At 39.2% G+C, this 24,152-nt stretch overlaps 1 protein-coding gene across 1 annotated transcript in view; it reads right to left on the bottom strand.

Moving 5' to 3' along the window:
• Positions 1-23,201, bottom strand: part of DNAH8 (dynein axonemal heavy chain 8) — a 282,456-nt gene extending 259,255 nt beyond the window's left edge. Inside the window, 8 exon segments of the mRNA XM_021098657.1 lie at positions 3,480-3,593; positions 6,037-6,213; positions 10,754-10,917; positions 11,401-11,590; positions 12,639-12,790; positions 19,066-19,150; positions 21,528-21,662; positions 21,773-23,201. Coding sequence (XP_020954316.1) covers positions 3,480-3,593; positions 6,037-6,213; positions 10,754-10,917; positions 11,401-11,590; positions 12,639-12,790; positions 19,066-19,150; positions 21,528-21,662; positions 21,773-22,219 — 1,464 coding nt within the window. The 5' untranslated portion in view covers positions 22,220-23,201.

The raw sequence follows: 24,152 nt of genomic DNA, 5'->3' as shown, positions 1-24,152 counted from the left end.
GTGGCCCTAAAAAGACAAAAGTATCCTATAATATACAAAACTCTAAACATATAGAAAATAGTACAACGTTTTAATCTTTTTTTTTTTTTTTTTTTTTTTTTTTTTGGCTATGCCCTCGGCATGTGGAAGTTCCTGGGCCAGGATCAAACCCACGCCTCAGCAGCAACCCAGGCACCGCAGTGACAGTGCTAGATCCTTAACCTACTTTGCCACAGAATTCCTTTTTTATTTTACTTTATTTGTTTTTGGCCTAACATTTTAATCTTAAAGTCGAATTTTACTAAACGCAATGTGGTATCCTCCGCTGGATCTTGGAACAGAGAACATCATTTTGACAAATGTAACAAGGTAATGCAAGATGTTAACAAGAGAAACTAGATGAAGAGAATTCTGTACTATCATTGCAACTTCTCTGTACGACGTAAACTTAAAAGTTTATTTAGGAGTTCCCATCATGGCGTAGTGGTTAATGAATCCGACTAGGAACCATGAGGTTGCGGGTTCGATCCCTGGCCTTGCTCAGCGGGTTAAGGATCCGGTGTTGTCGTGAGCTGTACTGTGGGTCACAGAGGCAGCTCGGATTCCGCGTTGCTGTGGCTCTGGTGTAGGCCGGCGGCTACAGCTCCGATTCGACCCCTAGCCTGGGAACCTCCATATGCCGCAGGAGCAGCCCAAGGCAAAAAGACCAAAAAAAAAAAAAAAAAAAAAAAGTTTATTTAAAGACAAATTGGGAGGTGAAAGTGATTTTAAGGATTAAGAGTTCATGTTGCTCTCTTTACAGATGAACCATTGATATCTTGAAGGGGTAAAGTGACTAATGTATGGTCAAAACCTAGTTAGAAACAGAGATCAGTCTAGAGCTCATTTCCACTTATTCAACTCAATTCACCATTCAGCAAACCTACTAAGTGCCACTAGGTTCTGAGAATATTGGGAGAAATCCAGATATAAGGAAACTATCCCAGAGGAGTTCAAGGCAGAGCAGAAAGGATGCATACAAACAAGAGAAACAAGTACAACAGTGAGCGTAGAGCAAAGTGGAGCAAGTACAAGCAAGAGATCAAACAGTTACTAACATGCACTGAAGGCTTACTACGTGCCAGGGACTAGGCGAAGAGCTTCACACATTATCTTAATTTATGCTAACAATGACCATTTAAGGTAGGTTTGATCTCATCAGATCTAAAACATCACTGATTGTAAGACTGCACCATTGCTGCACGTGCTACTGAGAAAGGGGGGAAAATGCCCAATATGGGGAGTCTAAGTCCCACATACAACTGAGCCACCCATGGGCTACACCCCCTCTGTAAAAGGTAAGCATGACATTAACAAGCCATGGAAGAAAAGATAGGAACTTAGCGTACGTGTCCCAATCCTGCTCCCTGGGAAAGGAGGGAAAATCAACCTTTTTCAGAATTTGTACCACAAGCTGGTGCTCACTCACTGCAGTCTGAATTCATGCCAAGAGCAGGGAAAACAAAACAAAAACAAAACACTACCCCCCAAGCAAAGAACTAATCATTTCAGATGGTAGCAAGTCACATTCACAATGATTCATACATGACTGACTGTAAGATGTGCTCTGAGTACAGAGATGTTAAAATGTGAGAGAAAAAAAATGAGTCTTAGAACCTATAAAGTCTCATGACAATTCCCGTTTTGCAAATGAGAAAATAAAGCTATAGAGAGGACCTTGTACAGCCAAGGTCCCACAGCTGTAACATAACCACAGCTCTGTGCCTGAGAGTTTGAGACCCTGCTTTTAACCTGGACTCAAGTCACAGTGGAAGAACAATGGGAGGGCAATGGCATTTCACCCTAAAAAAGCTTGCCTTTTAATTGCTAGGGCAATATAAAATATACAAAGTTTTTTTAGTGGTGGTGGGATACATAAAACCAGGAAGAACAACTATTGATTAGTGTACTGCGTGCCCTCTGCATGAGGCGTAATCATGACATAATTAAATCAGCAGTATGTGGTTTATGGAAATTAGTATCATTGCTTTGTAGTTAACTTAATATACAGATATTATATGTGATATCTGTAGATTAAAAGGTTCTAATAAAGAGTTCCCATTGTGGCTGAGCCGGTCAAGAACCCGCATAGTGTCCATAAGGGTGCGGGTTTGACCCTTGGCCTCATTCAATGGGATAAGGATCTGGCATTACCCCAAGCTGCAGTGTAGGTTGCAGATGCGGCTCAGAGCTGGCATTGCTGTGGCTGTGGCTGTGGCATAGGCTGGCAGCTGCAGCTCCAATTCAACCCCTGGCCCAGAAACTTCCATATGCCACAGTGTAAAAAGAAAAAAATACATTAAAAAAAAGGTTCTAATAAAAATATGCCTAGAAAGAGTCCCCTCCACTTTCAATGAGGCAACTCTACAAAGAATGAAGAAAGCTTGAGGACACCAGGAAAATGCCCTTCATCTGAATTTCAAACATCATTATTTATAAATGTAGCTCCTTGAATGCACAGTGCTCAACCATCTATTCATAGTGTTCAGACATCTTGTACATAAACTATCTAACAGTAGAAATGCCTATAGCACAATATCAGGATGATAAAACGAAACATGAAACATAAAATTCATATCATTTTATCAACAAGAAATGGAAGCATGAGCCTTCTACACTTTTCCTGCTCAAATGACAAACTAAACAGCAACTGTTGGTGGCTTTTAATGAGAATTTAAAAAATGAGAGAAAGCATTTTTGAAATTACAGAAATAGTGCGTTTATGAGAGGGAAGCATTACATGACTCAATACTATCAGTACTTCTCTAATTTCAGAAGATAATCTTTGAAATATTCCTTTATAAAACAATGTAAAAAGCTCAACAACAAAATGATACTACTACTAACAGTAAGGTACATACATGGCTAGAGCAATTGAACAAAGTTTTTTAAATTACTGGGATGGAAAGAAGACCAAAACTAAAAGATCTGAAAATTATATGAATTTTAAAAAGTCTTTTGAATCAAGAAGTTGAAATTAGTATACCATAAAATTAACAATAAAAAGCACTGTACATTTTTTCTTCCAAGTTTACTTTTTGTACTGAGAAGCCTTAAATATATAAAAAAGTTGAGAGGATATTATAATGACTACCCATATTCATCACTAGGTTTGACAAATGTTAATGTTTTCCTATATCCACTTCATCTATTTTTTACATCTAAGAGCCTACTTGTTGGTAGTCCTTCTAGACTGGGCTTCATGTATATGCGTATTTTTTTTTTTCTTTTTTCAGCCATACCAGCAGCATATGGAAGTCCCCAGGCCAGAGATCAAATCCGAGCCACAGCTGCGACCTATGCTACAGCTGCAGCAATGCCAGGTCCTAAACCCACTGCATGGGGCTGGGGATCCAACTGGCACCTCCTCCGAGACAAGCCAGATCATTAACCCACTGCGCCACAGTGGGAATTCCTAAATGCATTGATTTTTAAAACTACACTTTAGAAAGCATACTTACGAGGTCATAGTTATAGAGTGGTTGACATACTTTTTCTAAAGTGTACAAATATCTGACATTATCTTTTGATTCATTTGCTGTATCTGTGATTCTTGCATCCAACTCACGCCAATTCTAAGAAAAGAAAGTATAAGAATGAAGTATAGGAATGAAACATCCAAACAGATCAGTGTGCTAAGGTTTAATCAAGAAATTCAAGCTGTCTTCCCTAATCATACATATACTAAAATAGTAGATACTTAGGTGTGATTGATAGATCTTTTTCTTATATTATTTAAGGCTAAGGTGACTACAAACACCTTAAGTGACTTACTAAAACTGAAAACTCATTCTGTTTGTAATTAACATCTGCCTGTAGGCTTAAACCAGACCTGCTTCTACCTGGAGTGACTTTTCTAGGTTAGTTATTTGTGACATTATTCTGAGTCTTTCAGAATGGATCAAGTTACTAAAACAGAACATTATTTCAAGAAAATATTCCCATTAGGAAAGTGAACTTTTAATATCTAGCAAGACTATGCAGACACACTCAGGAACCATGGTAGATTGCTTCATCCAACATCTATACCAATTGATTAATAGCCATAGTAATAAGGAACTGCTAGAAACAGCACAAAATAATGTATGCAATTTTTTGAATGGGGAAAGATATAAACAGACAATTCACAGGAGAATAAATGCAAATAACCAATAAATTTAAAATATGTACAACTTCACTATTAATAATATAGAAAAGGCAAAATACAAGCCATTTTCTACACGTCAGAATGGCAAAAAAAATTTAACTGATAATACTAAGTATTAATAAAGGGAGTACACACCCTAGGGAAATACTTGCCCGTATGCCTACAGAAGCTTTAACTGTAGTAAGTTTGTGAATGTACAGAAAAGGAACAATTTTCTTCAAGAAGTTAAACAGAGTTACTATACAACCCAGAAATACCACTCTTAGGTATATACCCCCACAAAATGACAACATATGTCGACATAAGAACAAGAATATTATACAAGAATATTCACAGTAGCATTATTCATAACAGCCAAAAAGTACAGACAATGTAAACATCCATAAACTGATGAATGAAATGTGGTATTATCTATACAGAGGAATATTATTTAGCTGTGAAAAGGAATAAGTACTGAAACATGCTACAACATGGATAAACCTTGAAAACAATATACCAAGTGAAAGAAGCCTGTAACAAAAGACTACATATTATATGATTCCATCTATTCAAAATGTCCAAAACAGGCAAATCCATAGAGATAAAAAGGAAATCCTGTGAAATTGGATTGTGGTGATCATTATACAACTACAGATGTGATAAATTCATTGAATAATAAAGAATATGTATGTATATATATATATATATATTAAAAAAGTAGATTGGTGGTTACTTAGGGCTGGCGTGTGGGGAAGAAGACAGGTGGAGGTGGGAGGTGACAGCTAAAGGGTGCAGGGTTCCTCTCTGAGGTGATAAAACTGCTCTTAAAGTAGCTGTGTGGATGGGTGCACAACTCTGGGAATATACTAAAAAGCATTGAAGTTTAATCCTTAAATTGTATGTGAATTATATCCCTAAATGGGAGAAATGAATAGTATGTGAATTGTATTTCAAGACTGTTGAAAAAAAGAAGGGAAGCAATTGGACTGTATAAAAATAGGAAAATTATTAGATAAAATCTGGTACAGTAACATGTTGGAAAACCACACAGCTTTATCTGAGAGGCTTAACTCTCCAAGATATGCTGTTGCAGGAGAGAGGGGTTGAAGAAAAAGAGTATGACACTATGTAATTTCTAAAATTAGAAACACAAAACACATATATATTTAAAGGAAGAATAAAGAAACAGAAAGGGATCTGGAAAGAATAGAGCCAAACTGTTAAGAAATACAACCTCTAGGAAAGGAGATGGAAGAGTGGAGATGAGGTGTACAATAGAAGGCATGTTTGCTTTTGACTTTCTATGTAGTTCTCTATTTCAGTGAGCCTCTGTTGACTTACATTTTCAAAAATCATTTTAAAATAAGAGTTCCCGTCGTGGCGCAGTGGTTAACGAATCCGACTAGGAACCATGAGGTTGCGGGTTCAGTCCCTGCCCTTGCTCAGTGGGGTGACGATCCAGCGTTGCTGTGAGCTGTGGTGTAGGTGGCAGACGTGTCTCGGATCCCGCGGTGCTGTGGCTCTGGCATAGGCCAGCAGCTACAACTCTGATTGGACCCCTAGTCTGGGAACCTCCATATGCCACAGGAGCGGCCCAAGAAATGGCAAAAAGACAGAAAAAAATAAATAAATAAATAAAATAAAATAAAATAAATGGCCATCACCCCACAGCAGTACTGTTGAAACGGCTGTGCAAAACACTGAGAGATAAATCTTCATTTCTATACTTCCTTTTCCTCTTCGAAAGTAATTATGGTAGGTGAGAAAGTCTTGCCCAAAGTTTAACGTTTCTACATATATGATGCAAAGTATATGATGCAAATTCAAGAAGTGTAATTTTCCAGCTGGTTATTCTGAAGTATACCAAACTTGAATATACAAAGCCCTTTTACCTTTAAGAGTTTGGAGTGTGCAACATTAAGCACATTTATAACAGCCTTACAACTTGGTCCTTTAATCTGTTCAATGATATAATTGAATTTGGCTGACATGCGTTTCCAGTGTTCCAATTCTGTGAGTGGACCTGAGTCATCAGCTTCTTTTCTCATCTGCTCACTCTCAATAAGTACCTACAATCCAAACATTCATAGTACAAAAATTTTACTTTCTTCTTTAAAAAGCTCATTATTGGAGTTCCCGTCGTGGCGCAGTGATTAACGAATCCGACTAGGAACCATGAGGTTGCGGGTTCGGTCCCTGCACTTGCTCAGTGGGTTGGGGATCCGGCGTTGCCATGAGCTGTGGTGTAGGTTGCAGACGCGGCTCAGATCCCTTGTTGCTGTGGCTCTGGAGTAGGCCGGTGGCTACAGCTCCGATTGGACCCCTAGCCTGGGAATCTCCATATGCCGCGGAAGCGGCCCAAGAAATAGCAAAAAAAAAGACAAAAAAAAAAAAAAAAAAGCTCATTATTTACACCTTTTATAAGCAAGCTAAAAGTATAAATAACATTCAACATTGAATAATATTAAAAACTCTTAGCAGACTAAGACTAGAAATAGCTAACATATACATGAAAATGAAATTTTAGAAAATAACACTTTAAAACCAAGGACAAGACAATTTTTCCACTATCATCACCTACTTCTATTCAACCTGGTCATGGAGACCATAGAACAAGATAAGTAAACAAAAGGTAGAAGAATTGGAAATGAAAAAATAAAAATGCAAAATCACAGATGGAATGGTTGGCTATATTTTAAAAATTAAAGAATATCTAAAGACAACTTTTACGATTAACAAAAGGGAACCATTCAGTAATGTTTCTGGGTGTATATATAAATTATCAATAACATTTTTTATATGCTATCTGGCAATTTGAAAATGTAATTTCTAAAATAACAGCATTTGCTATAACAAATAATAACAATGATAACATATCTAGAGATTAACAAATGATGTGCAAGATCTTTTTGGAGAAAATTAGAAAACTTACTTTCAGCACACAAAAGAAGACCTAAATAAATGGAGAGCTATACCATGCTCATGGATGGAAAAATTCAATAATACAAAGATGGCAATTTTTTCTAAATTAACATATACATTCAATGAAATTTCCAACCAAAATCTCAACAAGGTTTTTTTCATGATACTTAAACTAATTTTGAAATTAACTTGGAAGAACAACAAATAATCAATGCATTTTTTTTAAGAAAAATACTGAAAGGGACTGGTCATACTAAATGCTGATTTAGTAAAAGCTCGAGAAATTAAAGCAGCATGATATGAGTGAAAAAACAAATCAACAGTGGGATAGATTAAAGGGTCTAAAAACTTGATGGATATTACAAATTGGTTAGGAAAGAATGTATTATTAAATAAACAGTTCTGGGACAACTGGCTAACCAAACAGAAAAATACAAAATTTGATTCCTATCTCACATTATACACACACTCAAAAATAATTTCATACAGATTAAAAACCTAAATGCTGGAAACGAAATGGTGAAACTTTTTAAGAAAATAAAGAAGACAAAGATAAAGTCATAAAGAAAAGCGGGGGACCAAACATTATAATTGTAGGGAGAAGAAAAGGGACTTAAAAGTGGGAAGAGGAATATATGGAGACTGCAAGGTGCTAATAATGCTCTATTTCTTAACTTTTCCAAAGGTTAAACAGGTGTTCATTTTACGATAATTTGTTTATTACTAATTTCATTACTATTCATTTGTTATTTATTTATTTTTGCTTTTTAGGGCCACACCTACAGCATATGGAGGTTCCCAGGCTAGGAGTCGAATCAGAGCTGCAGCTGCAGGTCTATGCCACAGCCATAGCAAGTTGGGATCCAAGCCATGTCTTCAACCTACACCATAGTTCATGGCAACACAGGATCCTTAACCCACTGAGCGAGGCCAGGGATCAAACCCACATCCTCAAGGAGACTAGTCGTGGTTCATTACCACTGAGCCACAATGTGAATTCTTTGTTACTCATTTTTTTTAAATTGAATTTCTTCCTAACACTGGAGGGGGAAAGTATTTCCTAATTAAAATAGAAACAGCATAAAGCTTCTAGTCACTGATAGTAGCTAAACTGAGGCAGCATTACCACTTGCAACTAACGTATTTACAGGAAAACGTAAAACTTCTGCATGACTAAAGACGCCATACCAAGTGAAAACGCAGGACACAAAGGGGACCAGAAAAAGATTAACATCCAGAAATATTATTCAAACTCCAACAATTCAATAAGATATCATCAAGCAGTCTCAAAGAAAATTATGTGAAGAATACAAACAGGCAATTCAACAAGGAGGAAATCTAAAAAGCCCTTAAACATGCTCAGCCTCAATACTGTTCAGAGTAATGCAAAACAAATCAAGATACCATTTTACACCCAGCATATTGGCAACCATTAAAAATCTGAAAATCCCAAGTGTAACAAAAGATTTGAAGACATAGGAACCCACATTTATCTCTGTAAAACAAATAAATTAATATTTTATTTGTAGTACCTAATAAAAGATCCATTCACTAGCAGTTCCCTGGGAAACTCTGGAACCTGTGCAAACAAGACCTGAACAAAGACATGCACTGAAGATGTATTACTATTGTTTGTAATAGGAAAAATAAACAGAAACAACTGTCTTTCTGAGGAAATGGATGAATAGCGTTCTCTACCTCCTTAACTAGAGGATAACTTTTTTTTTTTTTGTCTTTTCTAGGGCCGAACCCACAGCATACGGAGGTTCCCAAGCTAGGGGCCCAATCGGAGCTGTAGCCACTGGCCTATGCCAGAGCCACAGTAATGTGGGATCCAAGCCATGTCTGCGACCTACACCACAGCTCACGGCAACACCGGATCCTTAAACCTCTGAGTGAGGCCAGGGATCAAACCTGCATCCTCATGGTTCCTAGTCGGATTCGTTAACCACCGAGACACGACAGGAATTCGAAATAGAGGATAACTTAACTAGACATAATTTAAATGTCTCTTAAATGTCTGAAAATCTATAGTAAGTGGATTTCTTCATAGAGGACTATCAAATAATGGTTAAGTGAATTAATTAAATTTACTTGTACCAACAGGAATGAAAGAGACTCTCAAATGAGAAAAAAACTATAAAAGGATACTTAATAGTATTATACCATTTACATAAAGATTTTAAACACAAATACACACTCTGCATTTTCATACATATAATTTATTTATATATAATATAAAGCTTATAGAGATGCAAATAAAAGTATAAAGCTTTCAGGGGAATGGAGGTGACAATAACATCAGGATAGTGGTAGCAGAGAAGGGCAGACATGGAGGATATAGCGAAAATAAAAGGTCTGAAGCAAATATGGCAATGGCTAGTCTCTGATCTCAGCAGTAGTTACAGGGGTTGTTTGTTATACTATTTTTCGTATTTTTTTCTTTCTTTTTTGGCCAACACTCCAGGCCTTGGTGGAGTTTCCAAAGCCATCCTATTTTTCAACTCCAACTGCACTTCCCTCCTTCTAACAGTTCTGAGAGACACACAATTAGAAATGCTTTCTTCTAACTTTTGCTTGCTCAAGATTTTTCTCTCCTCATCCTCATTCAACTGAACATTTTCTTCCCTAATTCCCCTGTCGTGCTCATGAACTAGAGATCTGTGGGTTGGCTTCCAGAGTCTTCTTTCTGTTTAGGACGATTATACAGTATCTGGTTTGGGGTAGCATTTGTAGTGTAAGTTGGCACCCCTCAGAATGTTGACAGGGACCTCATTCTTATCACTACTTTTTTTACTGGCAGAGAAAATGAATTTGGCTAGAGAGCTGCAGACTTGCCACTGTAGTACAGATATGAAAAAGCCTAGTTTGAACCTCTCTGTTAATACAGATAATTCCATTGATCAACCAAGAGGTGTTAAGGGTCTAGCATTGTGGCCATAATCTCTTTATTGTGTCTTTTTCCTCTCTCTTTCTAATGAAGAGCATAAACAACATAAGAGGTATTGGAGGTAAATGCTGGTTACTCCTGATTCTTCATTATTTCATTCTCAAGCCTTATCGTTACGGTTTCCTCCTTTTTAATTATTTTTTTATATTTTTTTGGCCACACCATGGCATGTGGAAGTTCCCAAGCCAGGGACTGAACTCACAGCAGCTGGATTTTTTATCCACTGTGCCACAAAAGAACCTCCTGGTTTCCTCCTTAAAGTGAGCAATATCTTAACGTTGATTGTAAGTGGTCCAAAGAAAACAATGATTTTGCACTAGAATCAAGAATAAGCTGTTTTGGAGTTCCCGTCTTGGCGCAGTGGAAACGAATCTGACTAGGAATGATGAGGTTGCAGGTTCGATCCCTGGCCTTGTTCAGTGGGTTAAGGATCTGGCGTTGCCCTGAGCTGTGGTGTAGGTCTCAGACGTGGCTCAGATCAGGTGTTGCTGTGGCTCTGGAGTAGGCCAGTGGCTACAGCTCTGATTGGACCCCTAGCCTGGGAACCTCCATATGCTGCGGGTGCAGCCCTAAAAAGACAAAAGACAAAAGACAAAAAAAAAAAAAAAAAGAATAGGCTGTTTCACAGTAGAATCTGGAAGACTCCTCTTCCCTTTACTTTTAGGACCAAAATGCAGTGACTAGACACAGACGAGAACTACAATTCATACCTGATGAAATTTCTCAAGTCAGCTCACCTGTTCAATCTGTTTGTACCATATCATCAGCACGTCCTCTAGCTGACGAACAGTTTCCGAATTGCCAGCTGCAAGTGTTACTTCTTCAAAGGTATGCAGTTTGGAAAAATCAATGTTGTCTATCTTCTTTAACTCAACCGTTCCCTCAATACTTATTTTGGCACCTAAAAGGGAAAAAATAATATTGAAATGAGATGTTTAATGTCAGTGTGTTAAATGTCAATGTGTGGTTTCAAGTTGTTCTTACAAAATCATTAGGGATCTAATACTTATAGAAACAATTCTAGTTGATCATAGGATTTTTGACTATGACAATAAAATTATATAGTTTAACAATATGAAATAAGTATGTATTTTAAAAGAGTCCATAATAAAGAATATATTTTTAAATACAGTAAAAATTTTCAGAAATAATATAGGAAGAGAATCCTTCTACAATGGAAAATATAAAAGAAAACTCTCTTAGGACTGCAGAGCTGCCTGGAAAGAGGTCTTAAGGATTTGATATCTTATCTGTAGATCTCATAATTACTTTGATTAACATCTTCTTTTAAGATGGAAAATTTTCCCTAATGCTTATTTTTAGTGACATATCTTATAATTTTCTCATTTATAATAATTTATTAAGCATTATCTATTATGCTTACCATCTAAAAATGAAAGGTATCTGTTGATGGTTTCAGTGAAAATGTGTTTTTCAGATTCTCCTTGCTGGGACTGGTTTAAAGCACCCCAATTATTTGTTGCCATAATAGCTGGTAGAAATATATTTGCCAGCATATTCCTAATCCCAACCAGGAGTCCTTCGGATGCATCCAGAACAGTAAATAGCACTTCCTGAAAGGGCAGTGATCAAATGTTATTTTATATGTTGATTCCATTAAAGAACTGAAAATCATAACCTCCTTTACATTACAATAGTCATGGATAATACAACTTATAAACTATTAGGAAAACTCAAGCGGTGAGTCTTAAGAGTTCTAAAAATCAACAAACTTATATTCTGCCCATATTTAACCATTCACATGCTTGCTCCTCAAGTAAAGTTTCCCTGGTGTTTTAATTTCTGCCTAGGGAAGAGGATATGGCCTGGAGCATGTACAATATGAGGGAAATGAAACTGAGCCTCCTGCATAAACAGAGTTCTCGGTTGATAGTTGCCCTGTCCCTGAAAAAGGGCTCAGAAAAACTGTCAGTCCAGGCAAAGAGCAATGAAACTAGCTCTCTGCCCAGAAATTTGGATGGAAAAAACAGCAGTCAAAGGGCACAAACTTTCAGTTCTGGGGATCTAGTATACAGCACGGTGATCATATTTAGTGATACTGTATTATATACTTCAAAGTTGCTAAGAGCATAGATCTTAAATGTCATTACCAAAAAATAAAAAATAGGAGTTCCCGTCGTGGCGCAGTGGTTAACGAATCCGACTAGGAACCATGAGGTTGCGGATTCGGTCCCTGTCCTTGCTCAGTGGGTTAACGATCCAGCGTTGCCGTGAGCTGTGGTGTAGGTTGCAGACGCGGCTCGGATCCCGCGTTGCTGTGGCTCTGGCGTAGGCCGGTGGCTACAGCTCCGATTCAACCCCTAGCTTGGGAACCTCCATATGCCGCAGGAGCGGCCCAAGAAATAGCAACAACAACAACAACAACAACAACAAAGACCAAAAATAAATAAATAAATAAATATAAAATAAAAAATAAAAAAAAGGGTAATTATGTGAGGCAACGGGGGGTGCTAACTAAGGCTGTGGTGGTAAGCATTTCACAATACATACATGTATTAAATCAATTCTTTGTATACCTTAAACTTACATAATGTTACATGTCAACTACATCACAATAAAGCTGGCAACAATGTTTATACATTAAAAAAAATGTAAACATACTTCATGAATATTCTTTGTATTTATAGAGACATCATTGCGACAGCGAACAAAAAACACACACAGTCCTTTTAGTTTCTCTGGAGCTGCATTGTCTATGTACAGTCTCATCATTTTTGCCCCTTTGGTTGCTCCAGCAATAGTTCGACCACATTCTGAAAACAAAAGTCAAGAACTGAGCACACGATCACATAACAGATCAAATGTGATAAATTACTGTGGGTCTTACGCCCTTGTTCCTTGCTATACTAAGAAGTTTTCAATATGATTGTGGAATAAAATTTTTTTGCCTACAAAAGGATGTCAGTAATTGCATATCTTAAATTACAGCCCCTCTGGTGCCTTTCCCTGAGGTCTGCTCTTTTCTCCTTTTGTCCTGGCCTCAGACAAAACTTTCATGCAAACTCTCCACTTATCCCACCCTTGACCCTTTACCTCCCTAATACCTACCATCTTTCATAGCTTACCCGAAATGCCTCTTCTATGGGAAACCTTCACTGACTCCCCCAAGAAGATCCTGTCCCCTGCTAAGTACACTCATAGCACCTGACTGATATGAAAATCTTCCTTGAACTAATTTCAGTGAAAATTTATCATTTAATTAGAAGTCTTTCTTCATTGTTTAAAAACTATTAATAATATGAGAATTCTGTTAGATGGCTGGGTGCAATATTAATAAGCAAAAAATCAACAGTCTTCCTATTCACAAGCATAACCAATTTGAAAAATGATAAAAGAACATTTTAAATCCTTATCACAAAACCATAAACAACTTTTGTCTGCCCAGCTGTCCTTCCTTGGGGTTTGGGGAATTCTCCTGTCCTGTGATTCTGGAGTTCACCAGTCTCAGAGCCCTGCAGGGGTATGCATGTGAAAACTAGACTAATTAGACTCTCGGAAAGACTGTAAATCTTGAATGGAGCCACACAAAGATAAAAGGGGATCTGAGCAAGGTCAATTTATTGATGAATCCCAAAGAAACTGCCCTGAAATCAATGGAAATGCTCTACTTCTGTTTTTTTCCCAAGACCTGATTTTTCAACTAGTTCTAAATTTTGTCAGCTACCCAAACATTTTAACTTTTTTGCTCATATAAGCCAGAGTCCATATCTGCTGCTTGTAGCCAAAGGATCCTGAGATGTATGTAGCAATGTAAGAGCTCGTTCATGGAGGATGGCACAGAGTCACCTTTACCCTTAATATTCTCCCCTTTTTCCTTGATAAGAGAACCTGAATTTGCTGCACTTAGCAATCTCCACATTCCCAGGGAGACAACTACATTTTCAGCTTCTCTGGCCCCTAAGATAGTCATGTGACACAGTTCTGGCCAATAAGACATAAGAAACTTGAGCTTTCCTGATAAAGGGGAGAGGTGTGACTAGTAGGGCCCTTTCCTACACATGTCTTCAAACTGAGCATGACGTCCAGAGCTTCGTCTTATAACCATGTGGGACAAACATGAACACAAAGCAATGTGTTAAGAACAGCAGAATAGAAAGAAAAAAAGAACCTGGGTTTCTGAGAGCACTGCTAAGCACTTGAACCATTGCTAGCCACTACCTACCGAGTTATGAGAAAACCACAGACAGACCCCTTTTTGTTTAAGCCACTATTAAGATTTACATTACTTACAGCTGAACATATTCCTGGCTGACAGAGTCAACCAATTCTGGCTTCTAAAGTCCAAATACAGCTTCACCCTGGAATACTCTATAGCATCTTCTTTTTTTTTTTTTTTTTTTTTGGGTCTTTTCATCCTTTTAGGGCCTCACTCGTGGCATATGGAGGTTCCCAGGCTAGGGCTCTAATTGGAGCTATACCACCGGCCTACACCAGAGCCACAGCAATGCCAGATCCAAGCCACGTCTGCAAACTACACCACAGCTCACAGCAACCCCAGATCTTTAACCCACTGAGTGAGGCCAGGGACCAAACCCGAAACTTCATGGTTCCTAGTCAGGTTCCTTTCTGTTGTGCCATGACGGGAACTCCTACAGCATCTTTTAAATGAGATATGTTTATATTTAATGACATTAAAAATGTGTAGCCTATACTGTCAAGTCCAAAAAGCAACTCAGGAATAATAAAATATGTTGGAAGTTTCCTTGTGGCACAGTGGGTTAAGGATCCTGGGTTGCCACCACAGGTGTGGCATAGGCTGCAGCTGTGGCGCAGTTTTGATCCCTGGCCCTGGAATTTCACCGGAAAAAAAGAAAAAGAATAAAGTTGTTACATAATCACATTTTTTAAGTGATAGTTTACATGTTAGCACATGCATATAGAAAAGACCATGTAGGAGTTTCCTGGTGGCTCAGCCGGTTAAGGATCCAGCATTGTCACGGCTGTGTTGCAAGTTCAATCCCTAGCCTGAGAACTTCTGTGTGCCTTGGGCATAGCCAAAAAAAGAAAGACATGTAGAGGAATATTAACTAAGCTGATAAATGTATTATATTTATAAATAACAAAAATAATCATTAAAAGAATGTTTACCCTATTTTCTGGCAATTCTGAGAATTCTTCATAAAAGGGCTCCTAATCCACATAGAATTAGCTTCAATGATATTCATGAGGCATATTATGAGAGAGCAAAGAGTTGTGAACAACCTAAATTCTAATAATAGATGTTCTGAAAATAATAATTATATCAGCCTACTGTTTAAAATTTAATTGTAGAAATGTATCAGTGTCGTGGAGAGAGAATATTATCAATTTTTAACAGCTACCATAAAATAATATGCAGAGCTGGATTCCATCTTTATAATGCATCTGTAAACTGTTCTTGTTTTTTAGTTCAAATATATTGGGAAAAAAAGGAAGCATATCATGGGTGAGGTGTCACAAGAAACGTAGTGTTTGTGAAAATAATCTAGAGAAGGCTGAACTAACTCTCATGGCTGTTGAGTTCCTTTTTCTTTCTGAAACTGGACTATTAAAAAAGGGTAAGACTTTTGGGGGGCATGAGGCAAAATTTACATGGTACTTGCCTTGAGCCCAACACATAACCATGGTCCTCTCAGTCCCATGAGGGAGGTTCCATTATTGTTCCCACTTTACAGATGAGGAAACCCAGGCCTGGAGAGGTAAAGTAACTTTTCCAGTGTGACCCGGTGAGTAAAGAGTGGAGCCTGTCTTCACATCTCACTTGTGACCACCTCCAGAACCGGACTTTAAACCAGTGTGTGGCACAGTGTCTATGGGTGACCCACTCCTCCCTCCAGGCCCAGGGTCTGCACATCTTGGATGAAGGGTGTGATAAGCTCTGCATTTTAAGAAAACAATATCTGGTCTGGAACAATCCCAACGATGTATTAGACAGGATATCCTGTGTAGACAAAATGGAGAGTTTTGCACTGTTGCTACTGCCTCGACATATACCCTGAGCTCCAAAGCCTGAACCAAGGCTATTTAGAAAGATAAGCATTAGGGCATAGGCGCTCTAGAATCCAGCAGGGCACTGAGTATGGGGAAAGGGCTCCCTTCCCAACCCTACCTTGGCCCCTTACACTCCCATCGGGTCCCCGCCTACTCCCCATCATGCTTTGCCTCCTTGAGACCAGCAGGGCTGCTGATCTGAGTGAACAGGTGTAGGCATAGGCACTGCCTGGAGGAACAAGTCATTGGGCTGCTGAAGACTACAGTGACCAGCACAATCCCAGGAGAGCCAGCAGTTTGTAGTTACTTGGTCACTCTTCCGTTGAAGAATGCTGCCCCCTTCTCATCTGTCTTGGGCATTTGCAAACTGTGACAATGATCATGAACAATCCAAAACACCAGAGCGGGTACAAGGTCAGCCAACCACAAAGCATTCCCAGCCTCCTGCACAGCTGGAATAAGTCAGATGCCACTTGTGAGCCATAAAAGAGATGATGATTGCTTTCATGGTTAAATGAAGCAGCAATGCCACAGGCTCTGGAAAGGCGGAGGCACAGGGGGCCCATCTCGGATTTACCTTGTCATCTGGAAGCATCTTGGAGAGCTCCGTCTACCTGTTTGGTCTCATAATCCAGGCACAAAAGGAGGGTCCTCACAAGCTTTACATTCTTGATTTGGGCCCAAGATATATGAAAATTATACATTATCTTTTTGCTCAAAGCTTTTTGCTCAAAGTTTCATTATTATTATTTACACAATACCCTTCCAAAGAAGATTTGAAGCAATTTGTACTAACGACGTATGCTATGGACTGAATGTTTATTTCTCCTCCCTGAAGTTTTTTTAAAAATTATATATATGGGAGTTCCTGTCTTGGCTTAGTGGTTAACGAATCCGACTAGGAACCATGAGGTTGTGGGATCAATCCCTGGCCTTGCTCAGTGGGTTAAGGATGTGGCATTGCCGTGGGCTGTGGTGTAGGTCAAAGATGCGGCTTAGATCCCGAGTTGCTGTGGCTCTGGCATAGGCCGGCAGCTACAGCTCTGATTTGACTCCTAACCTGGGAATCTCCATATGCTGTGGGAGCGGCCCTAGAAAAGGCAAAAAAAATAAATAAATAATAAAATAAAATATATATATATATATATATAATTGCAAAATAGGATCCAACTTTACATACAGCATATCCAGCTCCAGATGTCAAGGAGTCAATGAACCTTGAATACATCTTAGATTTGTGGCAATATTTGTAATTTAGGTTATTAAAAACATTTAAATTAGTGATGAGAAGATAAAACTATGTACATAGTGGTGTGTATATATGCACATACATCATACATACTGTACGTATCCAAATACATAGAGAGGGATGTATACACATAACAAAGAAGTTATAGGAGGATATTCATCAAGGAGTTAACAGTGACTATTCCAAGCCAGTGGGAATGTGAGTGCTGCTTTTAATTTTTCCTCTAGTTGTAGATATTTTCTTATCTGCTTCTAATTTTTGGCTATTGCTTTCATTTGTAATAAGCTGTGAAATTTTGGATCATACAGTAATGTCCCAAGATAAGAATTCTGAAAGAAAGAAAACCCATAGAGTGGAGTACCTGTGCTGGCTCAGCGGGTTATGAACCCAGCTAGTATCCATGAGGGTGTAAGTTTGATCCCTGGCCTTGCTCAATGGGTTAAGGATCCAGTGTTGCCATGAGTTGTGGTGTTAGGTTGCAGGTGCGGCTCGGATCTGATGTTGTGTTGCTGTAGCTGTGGCGTGGGCTGGCAGCTGCAGCTCCAATTCAGCCCCTAGCCTGGGAACTTCCATATGCCACAGATGTGGTCCTAAAAAAAGGAAAGAAGGGAGGGAAGGAAGGAATCCCACAGAGCAAATCTAGGCACCAATTATGAGTTTACATATTTTGTTGCTGAAGAAAGACTTACATATATTAAACAATTAGATGAAAACAGAAGAACATAATCAAGTGCCGTCTTTTACAAAGTGAACTTTAAAAGAGATAGGAGTTTGGAGTATAGTAATGGACCTGCTTTGGAACACTCTGGGAAGGCTCTGAAGAAAAGAGTGTACATGAGGTGATCTGGAGGGGGTTAGGATTTGGCCAGGTGGAGAGAAGAAAGGCACTGGGAGAATGTCAAGTTAGGAAGGCAGAGAAAGGGGCACAGATATGACTCTGGTATGGACAGAAAACAGTGAAGAGACTGGCTTAGAGGGAGCCAGCAAATGCATGTTTAGCAGAACAGAAGATCAGACTAAACAAGTACTGTGTCTGGGTTACCATAGGCCCTGGTGAAATAAAGGGAGTTTGGACCCAATCCAATAGCAAGATAGTAAAAGATTTACTTGGCAGGAATAAGAGAAAGATTTACTTGGCAAGAATAAGAGAAAATGATGATCAATAAAATGATGAGAAAACTAATACAAAATGAGCCAAGCCCTGTGGCTAGGCAATTTACCTTAGTTGTCATCATTTTGTAGATTTTTAAAAAACGAGGCTCAAAGAGTGTGCATTTCAGAGAGCGAATCTGGTAACAGAGATACTGGTTTTCAATCTGAAATACTGGGTCAGGCATAAGATAGGAGCCTAAGTCTAAGATCAAAGGATGGTCCATGTACCTAGTTATGAAGACAAAAGTTTAATGACCTGGTATAGTACCAGTTTGTTTTGGGATAACATGAAAAGCAGGGGAAGTTGGATATTCCCACTGCCAGCCTGCAGCAGACACAAGATGCTGACCCAGAGACACAGGGAGAGACTGCAAGCTTTCAGGTGGTTTCATGATTATTTCTAGTCAACTGACAACATGGGTACAAAGTGGCTCCAGGGAAAAGGCAATTCAATTCTAGTGAAAATGTGTATATCCGGGAGAGGTCAAGGACTTCCACAAGGATGCTTTCTCCTCAAATCATTACAGTAATTCTGTAAGCCCCTGGTAAATTTTCTTTGCAAATACAGGACTGTCTACGTATGAGAGAAAAGATAGACCACACTTTACCAGTCATTAAGTAAATAGCTGGCACTTTGCCCTTGCAAATCATCCTTACCAAGGCCAGGTACATCTCCTTCCTGGTACAAAAATTTCAGTGTCTTGCAACCATCTTTCATAAAGAAAAGAGTAAATGCGTCCATCTGATAAATAAAAGAGAAAATGATGATCAATAAAATGATGAGGAAACTAATATAAAATGAGCCAAGCCCTGTGGCTAGACAATTTACCTACCTTAGTTGTCGTCATTTTGCAGATTTAAAAAAAAAAAAAAAAAGAGGCTCAAAGAGTTGAGTCAAGGTACATCAGAGACAGGATTAAAATCCAAATTGATTTAACTCCAAGATTACCATTCATAGGATGAATTCTATTTCTGAAGCTACACTAGCAAGGATCATACATAAGTGGGCAGCCACTTACCTGACCCTGACTCACAGAATCTTATAGGGGAAATATGGGTGAGCCCAACTGGAGGTAAATATAAAGAATTATTATTAAGAGCAATTATTCTTAAAAGCTGGCTTGTAGAACAGTAAAACGTGCCTTATTAATGATTTTGTCTAACCAATGACTAGAATAACTGTTTGCAGCAATTTTAATTTGACCTATATTGCAGTCAAACTAATACAAAAGCAAATTATTATAATGAGTCTTCCAAATGACGAGCATGAATTTAATTACGTATGAGTCAGAATAATTATCTTAGTAAGTTGAAAACTAGGTCACATAAACAAAAACTTTCACACATCACTAGGGAAACACAAAGTTACTGAACTCCCTTCATCCAGTTCCACCAATTTCATACATTCGTATCTTTCTCGGGCAATGGCTTCCTGGTTTTTCTTCACTTACTGATCACTTACTACAGAAAGAATCTCAGGTCTGGCAAAGTTTCTTCCCCTAGGACACTGCTTCTCAAACTTTAGCATGCATCAGAAAAGCAGCTAGGGAACTTCTTAAAAATACAGAATGCTGGAGTTCCCGTCGTGGCGCAGTGGTTAACGAATCCGACTAGAAACCATGAGGTGGCCGGTTTGGTCCCTGCCCTTGCTCAGTGGGTTAAGGATCCGGCGTTGCCGTGAGCTGTGGTGTAGGTTACAGACGCGGCTCGGATCTCACGTTACTGTAGCTCTGGCGTAGGCCGGAGGCTACAGCTCCGATCTGACCCCTAGCCTGGGAATCTCCATATGCTGTGGGAGCGGCCCAAGAAATAGCAAAAAAAGACAAAAAATAAATAAATAAATAAATAAATAAATAAATAAATACAGAATGCTGGCGTTCCCATTGTGGCTCAGCAGTAAAGAACCTGATTAGGATCCATGAGGACGCAGGTTCCATCCCTGGCCTTGCTCACTGGGTAAAGGATCCAGCACTGCCATAAGCTGTGGTGTAAGTCGCAGCAGAGGCTCGGATCTGGCGTTGCTGTGGCTGTGGCGTAGGCCAGCAGCTACAGCTCCGCTCCAACCCCTAGCCTGGGAACCTCTATATGCTGCTGGTGTGGCCCTAAAAAAAGCAAAATTAAATTAAATTAAATTTAAAAATAAAGTTTTATAAGGGCCATGGATGAAATGAAAAGCAGACAACTTTCAAAACTTGATAATATACTGCAATCAAGCAAGGGAGAGGCTTTTTTTTAGGAAACTTGCCATGGAATATTGGCTCCTAGAGCAAGCTAAAGAGTTTTGCCCAAGTTCAGTGGTTTCCACCAGGGAGTATGGACCCTGATAATGGCAACCTCACCACAATACTACCCTCGACCCAACTCTCACTAGTGAGACGATCAGCTCACCACTAGCATGTACCTGCTCACTGGTCTTGCAGAGGCTCCAGCACAGGCCACTCCTAAACCTGATTTTTAAAAAAACCCTCAAGAAACTAATAGTCATTTTATCAAAAATGAATTTAGAACCAGAGCTGAAAGGAAGCTATGACACTGCTTCAGGGAGCTGCTATGAAAGTCATTTAATCATATATTACTATAATTAGGGTGACCATATAGATTCATCGTCCAAAACTGGGGACCCTTTAAGGAGTGAAAGGAGAAACTGTTAATTATGCCAGAAAAGAAGGCATAATCCAGGACGGTCCCTAGTACTCAGAGACAATGGCAGTCACCTCCTTATTTTCGACTACATTCATGCAAAAGCCACTGTTTCCTACCTCTGTTTATGCAGTTTGTTATTCTATCCAAATGATTTGCACATGTAGTTTATGTAACCTGTACTTTTAAAATATCACTCAACCTGTGCCTACCTGCCCCTCTCACATCTAGACATTTTGAGCTCGGACCTTAGCTCAATTCTATTTGCCAACTCTTTTCTTTCCTACCTCCACAATAGTAGATCAGACTAGAATTATCACCCAACTGGCTATCATTGTATAAAATAAAGCTTCTTCTCTAGGCAGTTAAATCCCAACCTTCTCTTTCAAAATGTTTTGTCATTCACGGTGATTCAAGTTTCTTAAATCAATCACTTATCAGAGAGCAATTTAAAAATAATGATAAGACTTTAAACTTACAGATGGGCAATCCAAAATTAATTCTTCAACAGTTGCTATGTCCAGGCCAAGCTTTTCTGATAAAACTTCAAATATATATTTGTATGAAGGGTCCATTTTCATTTTTCGGCCTTCCCTTGCATCTCTAAATCTTGCCTAAAGAGTGAAAACCATGTGTAAAAACTGCAATTTTGAAGAAAAACCACCAAAACGTTTCATTCAAAATAAAAGTGACACATATGAAAAAATGGTATTACAAGCAGCACCTGTCTCTCTTTCAATGTTTCCTGTAGATTCGGAATGCCACTCATACTCCGGCGATATTTGGATGACTTGCCAGAAGACTGAGAGAGCACATCAGAAAGCATAGATTGAGCGATTCGGGGCGCAGACCTAGGTCGAATCCTATTCAGATCCAGGTCATCACCGCCTGGCATTACTATCCTTTCATCAGAAGAAACGAGATTCAAATAATCACTTAAAGAGGAAGCAGGGCCTTTTCCAGAAAGTGAGACAGGATCTTCTTCAAAGGTCTCTTTTGGAGGGGGCGGGGCCTCTTCCCTGGAAGGAGGAGGAGCCTCTTCGGGAGGGGGTGGAGCCTCGCTTTCTGGATCCGGAGGTGCAACGTCTTCTGAACTAGGAGGTGCAGCCTCTCCCGGAGAGGGAGGAACTTCTTCCTCTGGAGGGGGTGGGTCACCTTCTTCACCGCTCATGTTTTCCACTCCTTCCACCTGCAGAGCACCTTAAACTTCAAAACCTACGATTATAAAATGCTTTTTAAAAAAAAAAAAAACTCTTCAATAAATTGAGTGTTACATGTTAATTTAGTTCTCCCCTTGAAGCTAGACAAGTAGCAAAATTATCTATTTCTCCCATATGGCATTATCTAAGAAACTAAGTTTCCAGGGCTAGAGAGAGAATTTTTAAAGTGGACAGCGTGCATGCACACACACACACACACACCTGTATGGGCTTTTTCAAACTATAAGTGCTCCTCTTGATTATGACATGACCCTAGAGGACTGCCGTTCCATACACATCTCATCCTTATCGTAGTAACTGCAACTGATAGCAGCGCACCTGTCCTCAGATATGTAAAAAGGGCTGAAAAAGGACCCAGAACCCCTGTATTCTAAGACCAACTGATGATCTATGCCAGGGTATTTATTCATCCAATGGACCAAGCAAAGAACGACATGGACTAAATATTCTTTGCTTGGAAGAACTCTGTTAGTATACAATTCACCAATCAGACACTTAACTGTCCAGCCAGCTCATCTATAGGAACATAACCAAGAACCCTGAAAAACCATAAAACATCCTCTCAGCAGCCAAAATGAATATCCCAAGTTCAAACATAAAATGTATGTTAAAATGCAATTGTGACTATTTACTAAAGCAAACTATAAATCCAACCTACACAATCAGAAAAGCTCTAATTATAACAGAGTGTGGACATTATCATGAGCACATAAGCAGGAAAACTAGAGAACAGCAGTGGAATAGGAGAAAACGTTACAGGAAAAAAAATCATATTTAGGACAATAATCAGGCCTCCATCAAAATAAATAAGCTTTCAGGATATGGCAAAGATCCAGATACCAGAATAATAGTAAATACTTGAAGAACAAAAGAATAAATTCCAAAGCAGATAGTTCAAAAGAAGAAGATAAAGAGGCTTTCTAGGGAGCTCTTGTGAGGATGCAGATTCAATCCCTGGCCTCCCTCAGTGGTTCAAGCATCTAGTCTTGCTGCAAGCTGCAGCACAGGTCACAGATGCAGCTTAGATCCTGCATTGCTGTGGCTGTGGCATAGGCCTGCAGCTTCGGCTCCAATTCAATCCCTAGCCTGGGAACTGCCTTATGCCGCAGGTGTGGCCATAAAAAGAAAAAAAAAATCAATCAATAAAGTCCCCAGAGGGAAAAAAAGATGTTTTCATTAAAAGAAAAGGCTTTCTAGGAGTTCCCATCGTGGCACAGTGGTTAACGAATCCAACTAGGAACCATGAGGTTGTGGGTTCGATCCCCGGCCTCGCTCAGTGGGTTAAGGATCCGGCGTTGCCGTGAGCTGTGGTGTAGGTCGCAGATGCGGCTCGGATCTGGAGTAGCTGTGGCTGTGGTGTAGGCCGGTGGCTACAGCTCTGATTGAACCCCTAGCCTGGGAACCTCCATATGCCGCCAGTGCGGCCCTAGAAAAGACAAAAAACAAAAAAGAAAAGAAAAGAAAAGGCTTTCTAGCGAGAGATTCTGAGGACACTAGCGCAGACCTGGCTCAAGTAATACAGGTGTTTCTTATGAATGAACACCAGCAAGCAGCCCTCCAGAAGACAGAGACAGCCTGTAACCAGCACCTGACATCTGCCCTCTCCAGGTTTTCCAAAGGATCCATAAACAGCTCAAATTGTTTTCTGTGATATCCTAGGTTGGCCTATTCAAAAATAGAAAGACCCAGACTAACCTTTTAGCTGCCAGATAACTAGTTTACCCACCCACATCCAAGATGTAGAAATAAGAAATGATGCTCTCAAACTGTCTGAAGTATTTTTTGTCCCTCATTCCTCTTTCCTCTCTCTTTTATAAGGATTTCTAAAATCACCAGGATTGGCAGTGTTGTCATTGCTTGGGGGTTGATCCCTGACCCAGGAAC

This window comes from Sus scrofa, chromosome 7, assembly GCF_000003025.6.
Source record: "Sus scrofa isolate TJ Tabasco breed Duroc chromosome 7, Sscrofa11.1, whole genome shotgun sequence".
Lineage (NCBI taxonomy): Eukaryota > Metazoa > Chordata > Mammalia > Artiodactyla > Suidae > Sus > Sus scrofa.
The sequence above is the reverse complement of the archived record's forward strand: the minus strand, read 5'-3'. Positions and strand labels throughout refer to the sequence as shown.